General features: G+C 39.3%; 1 protein-coding gene across 3 annotated transcripts in view; it reads left to right on the forward strand.

Annotated features, from left to right (window-relative positions):
• The window catches only part of ERG (ETS transcription factor ERG), a 139855-nt gene that overhangs the window by 23872 nt on the left and 97527 nt on the right, over nt 1-18456 (forward strand). For 2 of the 3 annotated variants that reach the window (XM_065741748.1, XM_065741750.1), the window contains exon 1: nt 11401-11488. The exons of the other annotated variant lie outside the window; for it this stretch is intronic. In XM_065741748.1, the coding sequence (XP_065597820.1) occupies nt 11450-11488 (39 nt within the window). In that variant the 5' untranslated portion in view covers nt 11401-11449. Of the gene's footprint in view, nt 1-11400; nt 11489-18456 lie in introns of those variants that run through there. 3 annotated transcript variants of the gene reach the window in all.

Here is an 18456-nt window from a genome sequence, read left to right on the forward strand (position 1 = left end):
TCAAATGACAATCAGCACTGTTGATTGTTATTGGAATAGGTCAGAATTAGCACAGAATAGCCAGCAGGGTTTCAGGATAAAAAATTTGGGGACAGTTTGAATAATTTTTGGGTGAAATATTTGTCAACTCTTGGTGAGCATAGGAGCGGGAGTCAGATTTTAAAATTGTATTTTTTTTCTTTTAAGATTTTATGATGGTTCAAAATTTGATTGTAGAGTTCAAGTTTAGAATAAACCTTTATAAGTTCTACACATTTGTTTGGATATCAGCCAGTCTTTCCCAGAAGTGCAGCCTTAAGCAAGACCCATTAGCATTTTTTAATGCAACAAATAATTCTCTTCATTTTTTTTCCGTGCTCTTACCCTCACACTGTACATTTTCCTTGTTCCTATTACACCTAGGAACTGCTTACCTTTTTTTTTCCCAACATTTCTGTATAAAATCTTCCTCATTTCAGGGTGTCTATTTCTCACAATTGTTAAGTAGGAGAACTTGAGATGACATCTGTTGTTTTGGAGGGAGAGAAAAAAGTAAAATTTTGGATTATGAAAATATTGAAGGAAGGTTTTCTTGTGCTCTAAACAGTTTCAGGTTACATCCATTGTGCAAAGAGATCCTAACGTATGCCTGAACAAAAAGAGAGGATGGCCATCTTGGGCTACAATCTGTGTTAAGCTCTTGTGACAAAAGTCCCACGAGGCCTCATGTAGGTTATCTGAGTTATATCTACAAGTGATTTGGTGCTGTGTGTTGACTACTAAAAAGTAAGATCAGGTAGCAGAAGCATTTTGGATACAACAAAGTACTATGACACGCTGAATTTATCTCCCAGTTGCTTTCACTTAGCATGGATAAGCTTCTATAGCTTTCTATATTAACAGGGCAATTCAAATGCACAGCTTTGACGTCAGCTGCCAGTCCTGATCCCTGCAGGATCAAGTAGAACAGGCTCCAGCCCCAGCAGGTTTCTCAGCAATGTAAAGTAGCCCAGGTACTTATTAATGCATTTAAATTATTTTATGTCATGCACATGTCTCCCTGCATATGTCTCCCCGCATATATTTCCATTTTCCACTTTAAGAATCGTGAGGTGGTGAATTGCTAGAAGCACAGGAACCATGTGACTACTTCAGCTGCACGGAGTATGCTGGTATTGTTTAGGGTCATGTGAAGGATCCAGCCATTAAATACAGTCCTGAGCTTACCATGTATGTAGGGGGAAAGTGTTTTTCAGGCTTCCTGAAGTAATTTGAGTTACTTCTTTCTCTAAAATAGCCACGTATTTCTGTCAGCTCTGGGAACACTCTACTTTCTGCATCCATGTCCTCTATTCAGAGTTGGTGTTTCCTTCAGGCACAAACATGTATGCTCATATAGCAGTTGGAGTCGGATCCTATATAGCTGAAATCTGTGATAGTTTTGCTGTTCATATATGTAAATGGGTCTGGGTCCTGTGCTAGTTAAGTGCTTTTGCAAATTATCATGATGGAAGGCATGGCAATAAATGTAATAAGATAATAAACTTTGGCCATATTTCTATAGCAATGTATAAGCCCATCTGTATGCCTCATGTCATTAAAAACAACTAATTACAGAATAAATGAATATAACGAGCCCCACTGCTTAAGAAAACTCCCCTGTATTCCATTCCTAAACTTTCTATTGCTTCTACTGAAAGTCTAGACAGTAAGCCATATTTCTTCCATTAAGCCCTGATTTTGAATTAAAACAAAACAAGAAGATAACTGTAGCATTATCCATGCAAAGGCCCATTCATGCTTTTGTACATGCAGAATAGTCTCACTTGCTCCCGGGGAACTACTTCCAAAGTGCAGAGGTGGTTGCACCTCTAACACTTTGCCAAGCTTGGACCTCCTGAAATTCTGCTGGAGTAGCACACAAGGGTAAGCTAAACCTGCCTTAACTCTGTAATCTCCTTTCTTCTACAGCTGAAAGTAAAACGCACAGTGATTTTCAACTTACCCAAATGCAAAACCCCATGCACTGCTTCTGCTGCACTTTTTGCCTGCTGTGAAGTCAGGCTTGGTAGACTAAATAAGTTCCTCTTCACTTTGTTTTAAAATAGTGTATGAGGCAGGATACAAACACTTCCCATGCAGTGCAGAGAAACAAACACACCAGGAGTTTTCAGCTGAGCGTAATTAGCGTCTTTTCCATGTGAAATTTCTTTCTTCACATGACTTTCTCAAACTTGTATCACTGCTTAGTGCAGGTTCCATACTGTGTTGTAAATTTTCTGTTATAGCTTTACATTCACTGTTAGGCAATATATTTAGATCCACAAAGCATTTTTTTAAGCTTTTATAGGCTATGCAGATGCAGAAGTGACAGGTCCATGTTTCTTCCAGCAAACTGCTGCAAAATCCAGATGCTGAAAATCTGAACCTAAAATAATATGTTCGGTAAGTATTAGCTATTAATAGACATTCCTCAAACAAATCTGAAATAAAAATAGAAACAAAGCTGCCAAAGTCATAAATCAAAGCATTGTTAAAGATGATCAGTGGAACAGGCTGCTCAAAGAGGTGGTGGAGTCACCTTCTCTGGACTCACATGGATGCTTTCCTGTGTGACCTGCTATAGCCAACCTGCTTTAGCAGGGTGATGGACTCAGTGGCTTCCAGAGGTCCTTTCCAACCCTTCTGATTCTGTGATTCTGTGTAGTATCATTTGAAGGTACTTTCTTGCTAAGGATATATAGTATTTCCATTTCTATAATACATTAATATTTTTATCGATAAAGCAAAACTCAAATTGTAGCAGTCTTCCTGGTATGCACTTTTGAAGAGTTCTGTGCAGATCAAGTAAATCCTTATTGAATGTCACTCTCTTTCTTAAATGCTTCATGTTTATACAGCTGTTCAGATTTTTATTTTTACTTTCCAACATCTGAAATAGAAGTGCCATTGGTAAAAAGAGAAATTAAACCAAAAGAAAAAAAGAATTTTATGCCAAGGACATACAAGAGAAGTAAAAAGCATTTAGTAATATAAAGGAAAATTTGTCTTAAGAACTTCAAAGCCTCTCCGAAGTTTTGTTTTGTTTTTTTTCAGTCAAATATAAATTTCCATTGGAAGCTGGCTTGATTTACTAATGTGCTGAAGAATGATCACATCTGATTGCACTTTTACTTCTTCAAAATGATTAAAAAAAAATCTTGCCAACCAGTCATGTTGTTTGGGTTAATGCTGTTTCCACTGGATACCCTTTGCCATCCTCAGAGTGGGGGTTCAAAAGACCAGAAATCCTTCAGAGGATCATGAGGAGTCAGCTACACTTCTCTACACTCTCCCTGTTGTACTTTGCTTATCTTTTCACCAACGATTTATCCTTTCCCTCTCCTGCCACCATCCTATAAGCTGACTCCCCTCTTCTGCTTCTCCAGAAGATGCCCCTTCATAGCTGTAGAAGGGAAGCAGGCATCATGAATGCTTCTGAAAACTAATCTGTGCTGGAGAAATCTGCTTCAGACACCTCACCTGACTGCTCAGTAGTGTTGTTTCCCTTGGGTGTCCATGACCAGGTATGACTTCAGACTTTGTTCTAGAATTTTTAGAAATATCGGGTTATTTTTCACTCTTCTTGGAACACCTTAAGTCCATAAACCAGCAAATTGCATACCCAAATCTGTTATGTGTTCTCTGTGACTGATATGGATTAACAGTACTCTAGTGAGTGGTCTGCTCTTTGACTTGCTCCAGAAAAGTTGTCAAGCTTTTGATTTAGGGCTTGATAGGATCACTGCTGTCCCTCGAGGCCCTGGAGAAGTGTGCCCAAGAGATGTTTTTTATGGCTCTCACCCATGAAGGGGACAACTCAGTGAATCCAGCACAGGAAGCGTGAGAGGGAGGTTCCTCAGCAGGAGAAATGGGTTGATGGGGTTGTGATTGGGATGTACAGGAAGAGTCTGGGCAGCTACAGCAGTTTCTTCCCAACGATGCTCTGTGATAGCTTCTAAGAGGGTGTTCAGTGGAGCTGTTCTGTGGGCAAATTGCCCAGCACACAAAACTGCCTCTCCTGTTTGCATCACTTGGACCATCAAGAGTACATACACATAGGAGAGAAAAACAAAACGACATTGCTTATTAAAAATGATATTTCCTCACAAGGACAAAAAGTAACCCCCAGAAACCTAGGGGAAGAAAAGGCAGAACAACTTTCCGGTGCAGATTGCTGAAGTTTTCTTTCATCCTCTAAGTGAATACTTGCATGCAACAGTTCCAGTGCCAGTACATTCTGTTCCTGAACAGCATATACATTTCTTAAATATGACAACTGAGGAAATTTATAGGATGCTGAGAAAACGTTACCTAGTTCTTTTTTATATCTTGCTCATATATTTCTAAGCATTACACTTTGATTCTCTCATAAATCTAATTTTAGATTCTTCAGATTTTACTGTTTTTAACTGTAGCAGTTCAGGGCTGTAGGCAGAATCATGTGAATAATGTGTAATAAATATTGTACCAGTTTAATATACTCAGTAATTACTGAAAGTGCATGGTGTATGTAACTTTTGATTATATAAATTTAATCAAAAAAGTGTTTGTAACTTTCAAAAAAGTCTGTGAGGTGTTGACAAAATTTGTTATGGCTTTTAAAAGTACCATTTCTTACTCTTATTCAGTATATGCCATCAGTTTGTACCGGATACTTAACTGTGGTTGAAAAAAATTAATATCTCATCTGAGCCCTGTGTGTGATGCAAAACATATTGATTCCTGCCTAGCACTTTCCATGGGCTTATTAGAAACAGACTTCTTGTGAACAAAAGAAAAGCAGAGACATAGGTATCTCACAGCTAGAGGGCAGCTAGCACATCCAGTGTAATCTCCTATGTATCACTTGCCCTTCAGTTTCACACAGCTACTTCTAACCTGCAAAATCCAGGTACAGGAACTGTGTGCTGAATCAGAGACTCGCAGAATCGTAGTATCACCAAGTTTGGAAAAGACCTCCTAGATCATCCACTCCAACCATCCACCTACTACCAAAATTTCCCCACTAAACCATGTCCTTTTCTACAACATCTAGATGTTTCTTGAATGCCAGTATCCTCATTTTTTTTTCCCAAAGAAATATCCTTAGTGCAAGAGGCAAGGCTTGAAGGAGCTGATATGTGCACTACAGGAGTTTGCTATGTAATTTGTTATAACTGAGCTGGATCTCATTTCACTTTCTAAAAACTACTCTCATTTTCTTTTATCTTTTCTCAAGAGATATTAGTTTTCCTTAGCTTGTGACTTCAGCCTTGAAGTAATTTCTCATTAATTCATTCAATAACAGGATGCATATCTTTCCACAGCTGTAACTTTAAGTGGAGGACGGGTTAAAATGTTTGAAACAGACCTGTGTTCTAAGAGTGAAATGAATGTTAAGAAGTTGCTGTTTGTCACTGTGTCTGTTGGAAAGTCATTTTTTCTGTAAGGTCCATTGTAATAACCTATAGACAGAAACTGTGTGATAACTACATTCTGGCTGCATATCGTGTTCTTGTGGAGCTGAATAGCAAACACCTTCAGCTAAGCATGGAGTTGTGTTGAGACTGAAAAGCCAAACACAAAAATCTGACAGGACAGCTCCAGCGTGAAACAGAAAGGCAGTAAAGTGCATCAAGGAGGAATTTCATTTGATCTGGCAACTTTTCTGGTGAACTCTGCGGTTTTCCACTTGGAGAGCACAAAGTCTTGAATTCATTCATTGCTCTCCCCTTGGTATCCTGTGCATGTGTATAAGTATCCTGTAACAGGATAAGCATCAGGGAGTAATCATTATCAAACACCCTAGCATGGTATTAAGAAAGACAGTCAAAACCTTGAGCTATGGAAAGTGGTTGATGCAGTTAAAATGTGTCAGACGTGACTCAAAAGTCTCCTTCCTTTCTGACGATATTACTTCATTCATGTTAACCACATTTGTAAGTGGCCTGGACTGAAGAGATAGTGTTTGGGGAATTCCAGACTCTTTTATACACAGTTGGGAGTTTCAGGAATAGCTACTCTGCATTCCACTTTGATATATAATCCTCATTATGGCTTTGAATAAGAACATGGTAATTTGCCAAAAAAATAAATAAAACAAGTTATTGGTCAGAGGCGTACTATATAGGGAGTACTAATAAAAACAAATATTTTTGGCTGTAGTCTAAAGTTTCTACTGTAAATGAGCTAATTTAGGGCTGTATCCTCCCCTGAGATCACGGGTTGGAACTTAAGATAAGCAGTAGCTGCACAGATACATTTGGGTGGTAGGGTAGAAATGTGCCTTCTCCACAGGCTCCACATTCAGGGGGAAGGAGTGTAGACCATTTGCTGCCTTTTCCCCTTAGGTGGACTGGCCTTTCCAAGAAGGGGAGCTCTGTTCATTCATTATGAGATATACTTAACTCCTTGTGTGACCAAGTCACAGTTTAACTCCCTAGGAATGCACTCTGTATCCCATCAGAAAATCCACCTTCAGTTTTGATGAACTCCAGGAGAGACAGACGTAGACATAGATGACAAAGACAGGTCTTCAGATGGATGGATCTGTTTGCACCCCTAGATCTAGAGTACTGCTTTTAGTGTAGAGCTAACTATAAACCCAAGCCATCTGGGCCCTTACAAACAGGTGGTGACACATGGCTCATTCTTCAGTTACTGGCTTGCTTACAGTAACATTCAGCTTGTGGTTTCACGGTCAGCTTAAACTCTCCAAGCCCACGGATGGCAGGAACAGGCCTCAGCTCCCTGCCACTCGCAGATCAGCACATGTTCCACATTCTTCGCAGCACCCTGGGCCCTGGGTGTCGAGGTGTGCTGAAGCAGGACAGGTTGATGGACACATCTTTTCATATTTTATCTTTCCTGTCCTTTGCTGCTGTTTTTTTATTCATGTTTTCCACTTGAAGTCATGAAGTTTTATCCTAACAGCAAATATGCACTGACTGCAGATTAACTTCCTTTGACAGCACTATTTCTTGAATGTAAAAGGATCTTTCTGCAGGGTTTTACTGTTGGAGTTGCTAGACGTCAGGGAGATCACAACAAAAGAAGCAAGAAAACAACAACTGAAGTAGCTATACTCAACCACAAGCTAAACTGGAAGTTTTAAGCCCATGGAAGTTTTAAGCCCATGTTACACAGCTCTTCTCTGTAATAGTGTAGTGTCAGTATTGGCCCTGAGTTGGAGGAGTTGCATTTCACAGTCTGCTCATCATAGCCCTGGTTTAAAAATACTGAGGCATGAACATCCCACATCTTCGGTTCTGGGCCTTTCCTTGGTAGGTATGGCTGCCCTGTACCATTTCCTTCCCTGCATGCTTGCAACACCCTTCTGCTCCAGAGTTCTGAACGTGCTAACAGAGCTGGAGTGAGTGAACTTCTGGCTTGCTTCTGACAGTTGCAGAAGTCCAATTTATTTCAGTGGATGAGGATTTCACCTCTTCTCTTCATAGGGACTTAATTTCAATAAAGTAGTAATTTAACTACTTAATTTCAATAAGACCACTACAATATCAATAAAGTAGCTGCAGCACCAGGTGAATGATTGCACACTTTTTCAGGTTTTGGTCCTTGAAGCTCTTCCAATCCATTTGATACATACTAAAGTTTAGCAAGCCTAAATTTGTCTTAAATTTGCTATGCAAGAGCTCTCACTCTTGCAAAAAAAAATTGGTGAAATGTCCATGTATGGCACTCATTTGCCTATGAAGGAAAGCTCTTGAGTTAAGGCAGTAGTAATTTGCACTGTTTCTAAATACCACAAGGAGCAGGTTTACATCCCTTTTGTAAATTGCAGTCTTTCTTTCATTTACACAGTCACCAGTGCTAGTAGAACCCAGATGTCCAGAGAAAGACTTCCTGAAAAAAAACAATCCAGAAATGGACAGTCACACATTGCAAAAGTTATCCTACAGCTGAAAAACATCAGTTTTTACAAAGTATGTGACAAGTATAGCTCACATGACAGAGGGAGAGGGTCTGTAAAGTCCTGCTGGCACTCACTGGGGATAGTCTGCATAACTGCTGACGGATTCACCTCCTGTGAGTAATGGTAAACATCCCAAAGTCATGCCGGTAGAAATTCTCAGCAATGCCATCCTGCATTATTCATCACGCCTGCACGTGGATGTGTGTGTGCAGCTTTCCAGTGTTGTGTAGCCTTTCACTGTCTCATATTCCTGTAGCTGTGAAGTGCAGGTCCTTGTCATCTCAAAAGCACAGGTGTAAGGATCTTCTGGGACAGATGCTGTTATCCAAGCAGTGCTTTGACTCTGCTCTCTCTTTTGCAGCTTGTGCTAGGGTAACCACTTAATAACATCCTTGCTCTCACAGTGCCACCAATCTGGTCCAGCACTTCTGGTGTGATATTTGTCACTAATTAAGCAGTCTTTCTTTTCTATATTTCCTCAGTGCTTAGTATATACACTATGGCTGTATTTTGAATGTTATATCTTTTTTAGGTAAGCATTTTGAGCCTTGTTCACCTAACCTGACATTGTTTTAGTGAGCATAGCTTGGTAAAAGAACCTGCACTGCATTTGCAATCAGGGAATTGCGTGGCAGGAGGTTGGATAACATCAGTGTGGAAATCCAGAGGTGTATGCTGCTCCCCAGATAGAATGTTCAATCTCTCAGTACTTTGGCAGTGTATGAATCCATCAAAAAGTCTAATCCTGTCGATATGACAGTAAAAAGGAAAAGCACTGTAATCACATCTGATGAACTCTAGAGCCATACAAAATTCTATGCCCTTTTGATGTGTTTGCATCAGCCTAAAATTACAGGTTGCGTGGCAGAAAGTCAGCAAACTTTAGAGCCTCACTGTCCACTCTCGTGTCGAGTCCAGCTGTGGCAGTGGCACACACAGCTCTGGCTGCTTTCCTGCCATAGCACAGCTGATGCAGGAGGACCTTCTCCCTGTCAGTCACAGGAGGCGCTCCTCCAGGGCAGAGTTAATGACAGCAATCTGTGACGCCAGCAACTGCAAGGGAACCTGCTCCGTGGCTATAAATATCCTTCCAGAGTTAAGCTCTGGTGAAGAAAAGCAAGCTTGCACTTAGCTTTTGGTTTGTGTTAGAATTTCCGTGGTTCAGTTCCCTGGAAAGAGTTATCTCCCTAAACCAGACTTCGGTGTCATTCGGGCTTTTGAATTAGAGCCATGCCAGCTAGGGGATGCAGGGCAAAATCTGCTGCCACATGCCAGCCCTGTGACAGACTGTCAAACACAAACACAACCAGCGTGAAATTTGGGGTGTGGGGGGGGTGGAAGTTCTGGCAATAAATACCATCTGGTTCAGAAAGTTAGTACCAGATGTCTGGAAGCGTCCAGCTCCAGCCAGTAAAGGTGGAACTGAAGTAATTAAAGTGATATTTCTGTTTGGAAAAAGGAAGGAGTACTGTCATGGCTTTTAAACAATGATTTGCAAAAGTAGAAAGGCAAAAGTCATGCCTTTTGCAAAATATGTTTCCCTGTAGGGCAGGCATGAATGAATATCCAGAAGAGAAACATGGATACACTGCCAAAGGTTAGCTCAAAGTATAATTCCTCCTTTTGGGATCACTGCTGTACAGCAGTACAGGGAAAAAGTCAAATGGACAGAGCAGTTGCAAAAGCATCTTTGCAATTTGTACTGCCTTACATCTGCTTGTCTTTAATTCCCATACTGTGTGGTACAGAGTTGGCACCGTGCTTCTAAATATTCTCCATCTTCTTCTCTCCTACAAAAGATCTGTTTTCTTGGGGGATATGCTGAGTTTGGCGTAATGCAAGCAACTTCTAAGCCCCAAGCCATTACAATAGTTCTAAGCAAATCTGAGCTCTGAAAGCTTCTTTCTGTCCCAGAACAACGGGGCATTTCTGGAGAGGTTGGGTTCAAAATATTTTTCTGCTCAGTTAAATGAAATTTAGGAGTTTCCAGATTCTGTCTATGATCTTTTGAAAGCTTAAAATATGAATCCAATAAATCCAATGAATAACATGACAGGCGTGGATTTACTAGTGAAGGGAAGAAGGGAACTGAAAGGCATGTCAGTGCTGTTAGTGTTTGTATATGACTTCAATCTGAACAATAACGCTGTTGAAAGTTTGCTTTTACTTAAACAAGCATCTATTGCTTCTGGAGATATTTAAGCTCCATGGAAAGAAATATCTTTGCTGAAAGTTGTGACATCAGTATCCCATTTGATCATCCAAGGAAAGTGTGCAAGAAAGAGGTCAGTCTAAATGTGAATTTGGCTCACGTTGGAGTTTCCATAATAAGCCAAATAATTTTCATTGATTTGAAGGGAAACAAATCTGGTTCTAAGATCTACATGGAGATATCTTTAATTGCACTGTGTAGTACTGTATACCCTAGTTTACATATGGTTTCTTTCCATTGTAAGACCTGATTCTGGGGCAAACTGCATCTTAGTGTCTATCAGCATTTTGCCTGAATAAATAGATAAAAGCTATCTGCAATTTGATCTGCAAGCTAGTGCAGATTTGAGAACAGATAATTAAATTAAAAAGACAATGCTGAAGACAAAGATTGTTTTTCTGATAGTGCTTTGCCTTTAAAAGATGACTGAAGTTCAAGGTCATGAGCAAAAGGAAACTACTTGTGTGAGAAGTGAGAATTTCCAGGTTTTTAGGGGGAGCAGAGAAAAAGACAGATTACTTTAAATATCATTCATGTTCCTACATTTTTCTGTATGCTTTCTTGTTTCCTGACTTATTGATCCCAGCTTATTAGCCTTTAATTAATGTTCAAGTGACTGAGCAGTACTTTGCTGTAAAATGTATAATTTATTCTAATTTTACATTATTGTTATTTTAAATTGTTTTAGTGATCCCTCAGTCCCTGCACATGCAGACAAATGCCTGTCCCAATCTGTGTGTGCTTTATTACCAGACATGGATAAGGGATCCCAGAAGATCCATGCTCAGAAGTGCTGTTAATTGAGTGTCTGGACCAGATATGCAGTTTGTAAATGGGCACGACTTCAGAGAAATAATTCACACTTCTGTCAGCATCAGATCTGTCCCAGTCTTGCTGTGTATTTTTTTTACCTTGGGAAGAAGAGATTCTGGAAATCCTTGGTATCTCTGATGGTTAATAGGGCTGTGCAGTCATTGCAGGACACACCCCAGAGCTCTTAGTTTGGGAAAATCCTCCACTAGAGATAAAGACCAATTTTCTGTGAGAATTTCAGGGCCAACTGTTTTCTCATATCTGAAACTTATCCTTCCAGACTATACGAAAACAGGAATGTCTTAGGGCGTCAGCTGTGCTGGTTGTTGTGGAGGTCTGGGGAAGGAGAGGTGTTTATCCACCTATAAAAAGATAAAGAGATTTCTATTGAAAATAAATTCTTACATATAATCACATGACTTTTGTTTCTTTGGTTATGCAGCTGCCTTGGGATCTGAGCTTCTGGTAAACACGTTGGCCTGTTAAAGGACATGATTCAGACTGTCCCAGATCCAGCAGCTCACATCAAGGTTAGTTTCCTGTTTACTGTGAGTCCTCAGATGTTTTGAGAGGGATAAAATTAAAGAATATGTATACATACTGCAAGTCTTCTTGTGTGTTTATAAATTGTACTACTGTGCAGCACTGGGTCTCTTATTCCTCGATATTTATGTTACTGTATGAATCGGTTGCGCAGTCTTTGTTGCTGACACCTATGTTAATGTGTTCTGAAGCGTGTGGATATTTTGAGGGTAATTTATTCCAAGTTTATAAACCCTTGATCCCCCTACAGTAGTCGGTATGTGTAATAAAAAACGCCTTCTTGGAAAATTCTGAATTTCATATATCCCCAGTTTTGGACTTCGAATGCCAGGGGCAGAAGTTAATGGAGAAGGAAAATAATCACAACGCAAAAAGCCAAATCCAAACAAATATCCCTTTGAAAACCTTCAGGGTCTAGTTCTGTGTAAATCAAAGGAGCGTAGACATTGAACTTGTGCTATACAGGCTTACAACAGGATTGTTTTGATACACTTCAGAAGGCTCTGCATTGCTTTTCAACTCCTTTGTTACTATTATAACTCTTACTAGTATTAGTGTGCTCTTTTATCTTTTATTTTTATTTATTTTTTCCTTTTTTTGCAGAATAGGAGCATGCTACATTTAGCAGGCACAGCTGATGATGTACTGCTATGAATAAGACATCTTTGGATACTGCCTGTAAATAGCACCTGAGTCTCACCAACTGAGGGTGGTGCGCTATCTAAGCCTTACTGCTTTATCACCTAGAGGTTTTGTTTAGAAACTGTCTGCTTCTAGAGGTGAACAGCAATTCATTTCTAGAAATAGAAAGGATACTCATATAGCAGTGTCTTAGGTGGGAAAAGCAGCTGACATGTATAAAACATATGATGAAACAGCATGTTTAGCATTCACGTGGTCTCTGGCATGTGAAAGCACTGCTGGCAAATAAGATTGCTGTAATCAGTGGGATAGATCAGCCATGCTAAGCAGGCTGATAGTGAATGGCTTTCTTTAATTCTTTCTGTCTGTCTACCCTTCTATTTGTCTGCCCTTCCTTGAAGTTACTTTTTCTGCAACTTCTTTCATGGAACTTCTACTCAGCCAGCTGCTATCAGCCAGTCAGCAGCACCCTATAAAAAGCCTAATTTTTCAACTTATTTTCAACTGAATAAAAATGAAATGTTATTCTAAATAGCTCACTTTTCCTGAACAAAGAAAAAGAAAAGCCTCTCTGTGTAACTCCCTGCAGCATTTTTGGATTGTGTTTAGATACTAGAATGACAGGCAGTGGCTTGTCCCTTCAGTCTATCCAACTTTTCCAAAACCCAACACCCTCACCATGTTCTGACACTGTTGTTTTTATATAAGCAGTCTCTCCACTGCATGTCTCATCACCTGGATCTCAACTACTAAGAGTTCAGAAATTTTTATGGGGATTTAGTACCTCTTCATGCTTTCTAAGTGCTCATGTTAATAGAAAAATGAAACAAAAAACACGAAGACCTTAGTTTCTTGCTTTCTGCCAACAAGTGGGTTTTTGTTTGTTTTGTTTTATTTTACAATGGGAGTTAGAATTTGAGAGAACAAGGCTGAGTATGCATTCATCCTTTTCCAGTGATTACATAGAATTGCACAAAAATCTTCGCAACAGTGCTGTGTTCCAGGAATCCTTTAGGAGTCTGTTTTCATCAGGACAGCACACACAAGTTGTTGCTACATTGAGAAGGGGTGTGAGGAAGGCAGTTACTTGAACATTGTGCTTGGAATAGGACAGCTAGCCAAATAAACTTCAAATCCTTCACGTCTGTGTATGTAATAATGCTTGGTGTAAGCACATTTTTCAGGAAGACATCATTGATGCCATTTATTTAGGCTTTAAAACTGGGTGTAAAAACATTCTTAAAAGTAAGCTAAAAAAATAGTGTGCATTAGACATGGGAAAGAAAATTTGGTGTGATGGACTTTTCTGCCTCTAATTGCCATGGTGATGTTGAGCATATGGGGTTCATTGCAGTCTTCCTTGATACAGTTGTGTTTAACTGTACTCCATCAGGTAAGTCATATGCTACTCTTTGCTGGTATTTTGTGCCTTGAGTAAGCAGACATAACCTCATTCATGCACATTTAGAGTTGTTACTTTGAAGAGTGCTTTCTAGGAAGTGTCTGAATTATTAAGATCTGACAGATTTTTGTTTTTAATTTTCCTTCCTGAACATGTGCAGGAAATGAATGTGAAAGATAAATGAATGTGGCAATATGAATATTCAGAGACATCTTCTCTCAGCAAGAATGATTTAATTTGTATTATGTGAGTTCTCATGTGTGCTATTTTGAAAAGCCTTTTGCACTACCAGAAGGAAACATAATCCAATCTCACAGCTCTGTGAAACGTTTCAGAATGGGAAGTTGTATGAGCCTGACTTCAACACGTAGGCAAATCTTGTACAGTTTGGGGAATGTTTTGGTAATCTTAATATTTGTCCTCATTTGTTTGGGAGCTTCATTTCATAGTTACATTCAGGTTGAATTAATCATTAATAATAGATATGGTGAACTTGTGCTCCTGTTGCTCCCTCATGTGTAGTTATACCTTGGCCATGGGCTTGTTTCATGCCCAGGTGTAAGGGGCAGAAACAATTCATGTGCACTAAAAAAAGGATGTATATTTTCTGACCCTTAGTTCCATTTCAGAAAAATATGGGAAATTTTGACCCCAATCTTCAAGCAGTTCCACACATCTGGTACTTCCGTGTTGGCTGAAATAAGTAAGACAATTCACATCAATAAAGTTGAGTATGTGCCCAGCAGTTTGTGGGTTCAAGTTCAGCACCTTAATTTCATGAAGTTTGACATTTCTAAAGTGTAAAAATAGTAGCATTAGTTTGGATTAATGACAAACTGTTAAGAAAATAGGTTTGTAACGGATTTAAAGCTAGACAAATAGATTTTTGCTTTCTGGTGTCTTTAAGTAGATTGAACAAATAATTTTTGGGAAGTCATTTCTATATTTCTTTTAGCGTAAGGGAGTTGGCTACAATACACCTGTGTTAATACCTAAATTTGTGTATCTTCTCACTCTTCTGGAATATATTTTCTCTAACGAGTCTGAAAAGTGCAGAGGAGTCTGTAGAGAGGACTGCAACCTGTTCTGTTCTCACATCTCACCTTCCTCATGCTTCCAAAAGCAGCTGCCATTTTAATTGGGAGCTATAAAATGTTTAATATTAAATATAATATTAATGAATATTTTTGTCTGTGCTATCAGGGGATCAAGATCCTTCTGTCAACAACAGAAAATTTCAAGCATGACAAAAATAGATCTGCTATATGTATACTGTCACTCCTACAAAGAAAACTATTTTTCCTGTTTTTCAAAATGAGGGTCTGCATGGAAATTCTAGATACCATTTTCACCAGGAAACTGAGTCTTTGTCAGTCTGAACTGTGGCACTTCTACTAGCCCAGTTTTAATCATTGAAGCTATGTAAGAATCTAGCCGCTTACACTGGCATTAATTAAAACATCTTTGCAAGATTATAGCTCATCAAACTCAGAAGCAATGTTTTGAAGAAGCCAGTGGATGGATTGTCTCATTGAATGGGCAAGATTAATTGTTTTGTATATACATTTTTAAACTTTTTTTTTCTCCTACTGTTTAAATTCTAGTTTTAGTAACCATAGAAACACTGTTCAAATTCTATCTCAGATCTGCATTTTGTTTGTAATGACGTATGCTTTGGAAATGCTGACTCTTTGATAATATTTCTGTTGGATTTTTTAAGGGTTTTATTCTGCTTCCAGCAGTCTAGTTTGCAATGACCAAATGCTTATTTGGCTTTAGTTAGCTTGTGCTATTACTGGTAAAGATTTCATTGAACTCCTCAGGAAATAGAGAGTTAGTGGTGCTGGGAGCAGAAGAGTCCTAGTTGCAACAGTATAGGCAAACAAATTATTACATTTGTCAGAAATTAAGCCAGTCCTGGGGTAAATAGGTGTAATTCATTGAAGCAGAGTTGATCTATGCCAGTGAAAGATTTGGCCCGCCTATACCTAGGTTTTTCTGTTCCTTGGTGATCAAGGATTCTGAGATTTAGGATGAAGGAAGAGACAAGTGAATGGCAAGAGCTGAACAGAGGTACTTGTGGATTGTATAGGCTTAATCTGCCTTGTAGAACTTAAGAAAGGGGATTCTTTATGTCCCAGATAGCTTAATCAAAGAGAACATCCAACACTTTTAGCCAAATTCAGCTGGTCAGTATGAGCACCTCTATCTTTTTGTAATTTTTGATGGATGGATGTAACTAGAGATTGTTGCTTCTAAATTTCAAATTGAGGCTACCCAATCTGAAAGATGTATGTGATATTACAATGAAATAAAAATGGTTTCTCAGAAAAGTTAAACAACTGACTCAGAGCTCTTTCTGAAATCTACTTCTGAGTTTATCACTTATGCGCCTGGGATACGAATTTTGTGTAATGTGGATATTTTCAAGCACAGCATCCCATTGGAACCATTATAAAACCTGATCTCAGAGCTCCTTTGTTGGCCAAAGTGTACAATGGAATTCAAGTTGTGGCAGTGTAGAGATACTGCTGGATTAGCCTAATATGTTGTGTTAGGTTAAATCTGTTTTGTTTCACTGGTATTATTAATTAAAGAGCATATTCTAGGTCTGATATAATCTGTTATTTTTCCTGGAATTGTAGAACCTCTAAATAGGCTCCAAAATACTTTTATGCTGGGAGTTTTGTATGCACAATATAGTCTCTGCCTGAATAGGCACAGGGGACAAGAACGGAAGAAGGGTAGTGTTACTATTATTTTCATTTTACTGATTCATAAAGACCAGAGTTTTCCTCCCACCTCTCTTTGACTAAGCTATGAGCCTTGTCTTTGTAGATTCCTTGCATTGCACAAGCACTTCCTTCATTGCTTATAAAATATTTGGGCAATCCAGCTAAGAGTGAGAGCGTGGAAATCAGAGCCAAAAATACGGAGAAATTTGCCCAAAGTCACATGTGAAGTAAGCTATTGGCAGCGTAGTTGAACAGGCAATCCAAATGGAGTGTACAATACTACCAGATTATGATATGTCACTACTGGAGTCATTTTGATAACATACTCCCACTCTCTCAAAAAATATGGACTGACAGCTGTTGGAAAATAAGCCAGACCTTCTACGAGTGTGAATTAATGATGACCCCATGGACAAAACGCCTGCCATTGCCTCTAGCTGAGAGAAGGTGTGCTTCAGCCTACTGTACCAAGATGAACAGGCTACTGTGGCTCATCTGGGCTGCAAACTTGCTGCCTGACATCTGCTTCAGGATGCTGCATGCATGGTCTCCTCTTGTGGGTTACAAATGTCCCTCAGTGACAGATGTGAAACGGCATCCCTATCAGCAGTCCATGAAGCTGCTGCTGCTGAGTAGCTGTAAAACCCATCCCCTTTGCTTACCCCTCACCGTGTACTTCATTCATTATTTTGGCAAAACTTTAAAAGCTCTTCCTGTGCTTTTTTACTGACAGGATAACAACGCTGTTTCCATTTCACTCTGCTTCTTGCTAGTTATTCTAGCTGGGTCACAGTTGTTAAATCTTGCTTGAATTATAGGCATGGTTTAATCTGAACATTCATAAAATAAAGCAAATGAGTTTATTATGAATATGGATAACACTCCTCTGCACCAGCACTCATTCACTGAGCCCTCAAACTGTGAGGCTTAAAATCTTGTTTGCTACTTCCACCCTATGTCAGCACACATCATTTACATGTAATAATGCCAGAATCACTACTGTATTTGAACACTAGTATCTGTTTGTATGCAGAAATTGTAATTTATTTCTCAGAATTTTTGAATTCTGGACTATAGCTAAATGATTGCCATAGAGTTTACATCAATTGGTTTTTTTTTCCCTTTAACTCTACCATTTTCTCTCTGCCTGAGCAAATACCTTCTTGCAAAAGGAAAAGAGAGATAACGGCTTCTGTGTACTATAATTGATGAACTTTCAGCAATTCAGAGTAAATCCAAGATTGCTGCCAACAGCCAGATGGAAAGCAGTGTTAATGACATGTTCAAAGAAATGTATGTTTTTTTGATAGGGGATGGTCTAAAGACTTTAATCTCTATTGTTCTGGGGACTAATGGCATGGATAATTCCTTAAGTGAGACCATTTTTAAACAACATTTATCTTTTTCATAAGAGAGAAAGAGCAAACTAAAGAGTACAAAATGCACTTTTCATTGTGATGTTTTACACTAACCCTTTGGTATGTGGAATCAGATATATTCAAATCTGACTAACACAGTCAGGCAGCCCAGTAAGTTTGCAGATTCCTACTGCTGATGAATAGAAATCAAGAAATGGACAGTCATGCATGGAAACCAGGGGTAGGATGGTAAGCTATGTGTGGGGAGAGGACACGAGGAGAAGTTGAGAAAAACAGACTAGATAGTTTGGGACAAGGACAAGAAGGAAACTGAGAGAAGATGGAGACCTTCCTCTTTTCTCCTCTCTAGAGCCTGGAGTGGGACCGAGGGCTCCCAGATTAGAGGCTTGTTTTCCTGCCTGTAAATCTCTTAAACCCACTGCCAAAGGAGGTGCTTCCTTCTGTTAAATCCACCCTGACATAGGGGGCCTTTCAACTCCATTAGCTCAAGCAGCTGTGCTGTTTGATAACACTGTAGCTAAGAACTGAATGGATGTGAGATGACCATCCTAGGGAGCTCCAGCAGAATGGTACTTCGGCAGCCTGGGACTCCAGAAGGCTGCAATGACTATTTACTCCTTCCTTGACAAGTGGTTGCAAGTACCAGGGCTATTGCAGATTTTTAGAGATTATCTCCTATTTAGTAAGAAATTACAATTAACTGTACACTGAATTTGTGTTTTGCCTTGACCTGGGCATAAACACCCCAATCAATGAAACATCTTTATCCTTCCTTGTGAGATTATTCCACAAGGCTC

This window comes from Cyrtonyx montezumae, unplaced genomic scaffold, assembly GCF_038088225.1.
Source record: "Cyrtonyx montezumae isolate F1298 unplaced genomic scaffold, pur_monq_1.0 scaffold_3, whole genome shotgun sequence".
NCBI classification, from domain to species: domain Eukaryota; kingdom Metazoa; phylum Chordata; class Aves; order Galliformes; family Odontophoridae; genus Cyrtonyx; species Cyrtonyx montezumae.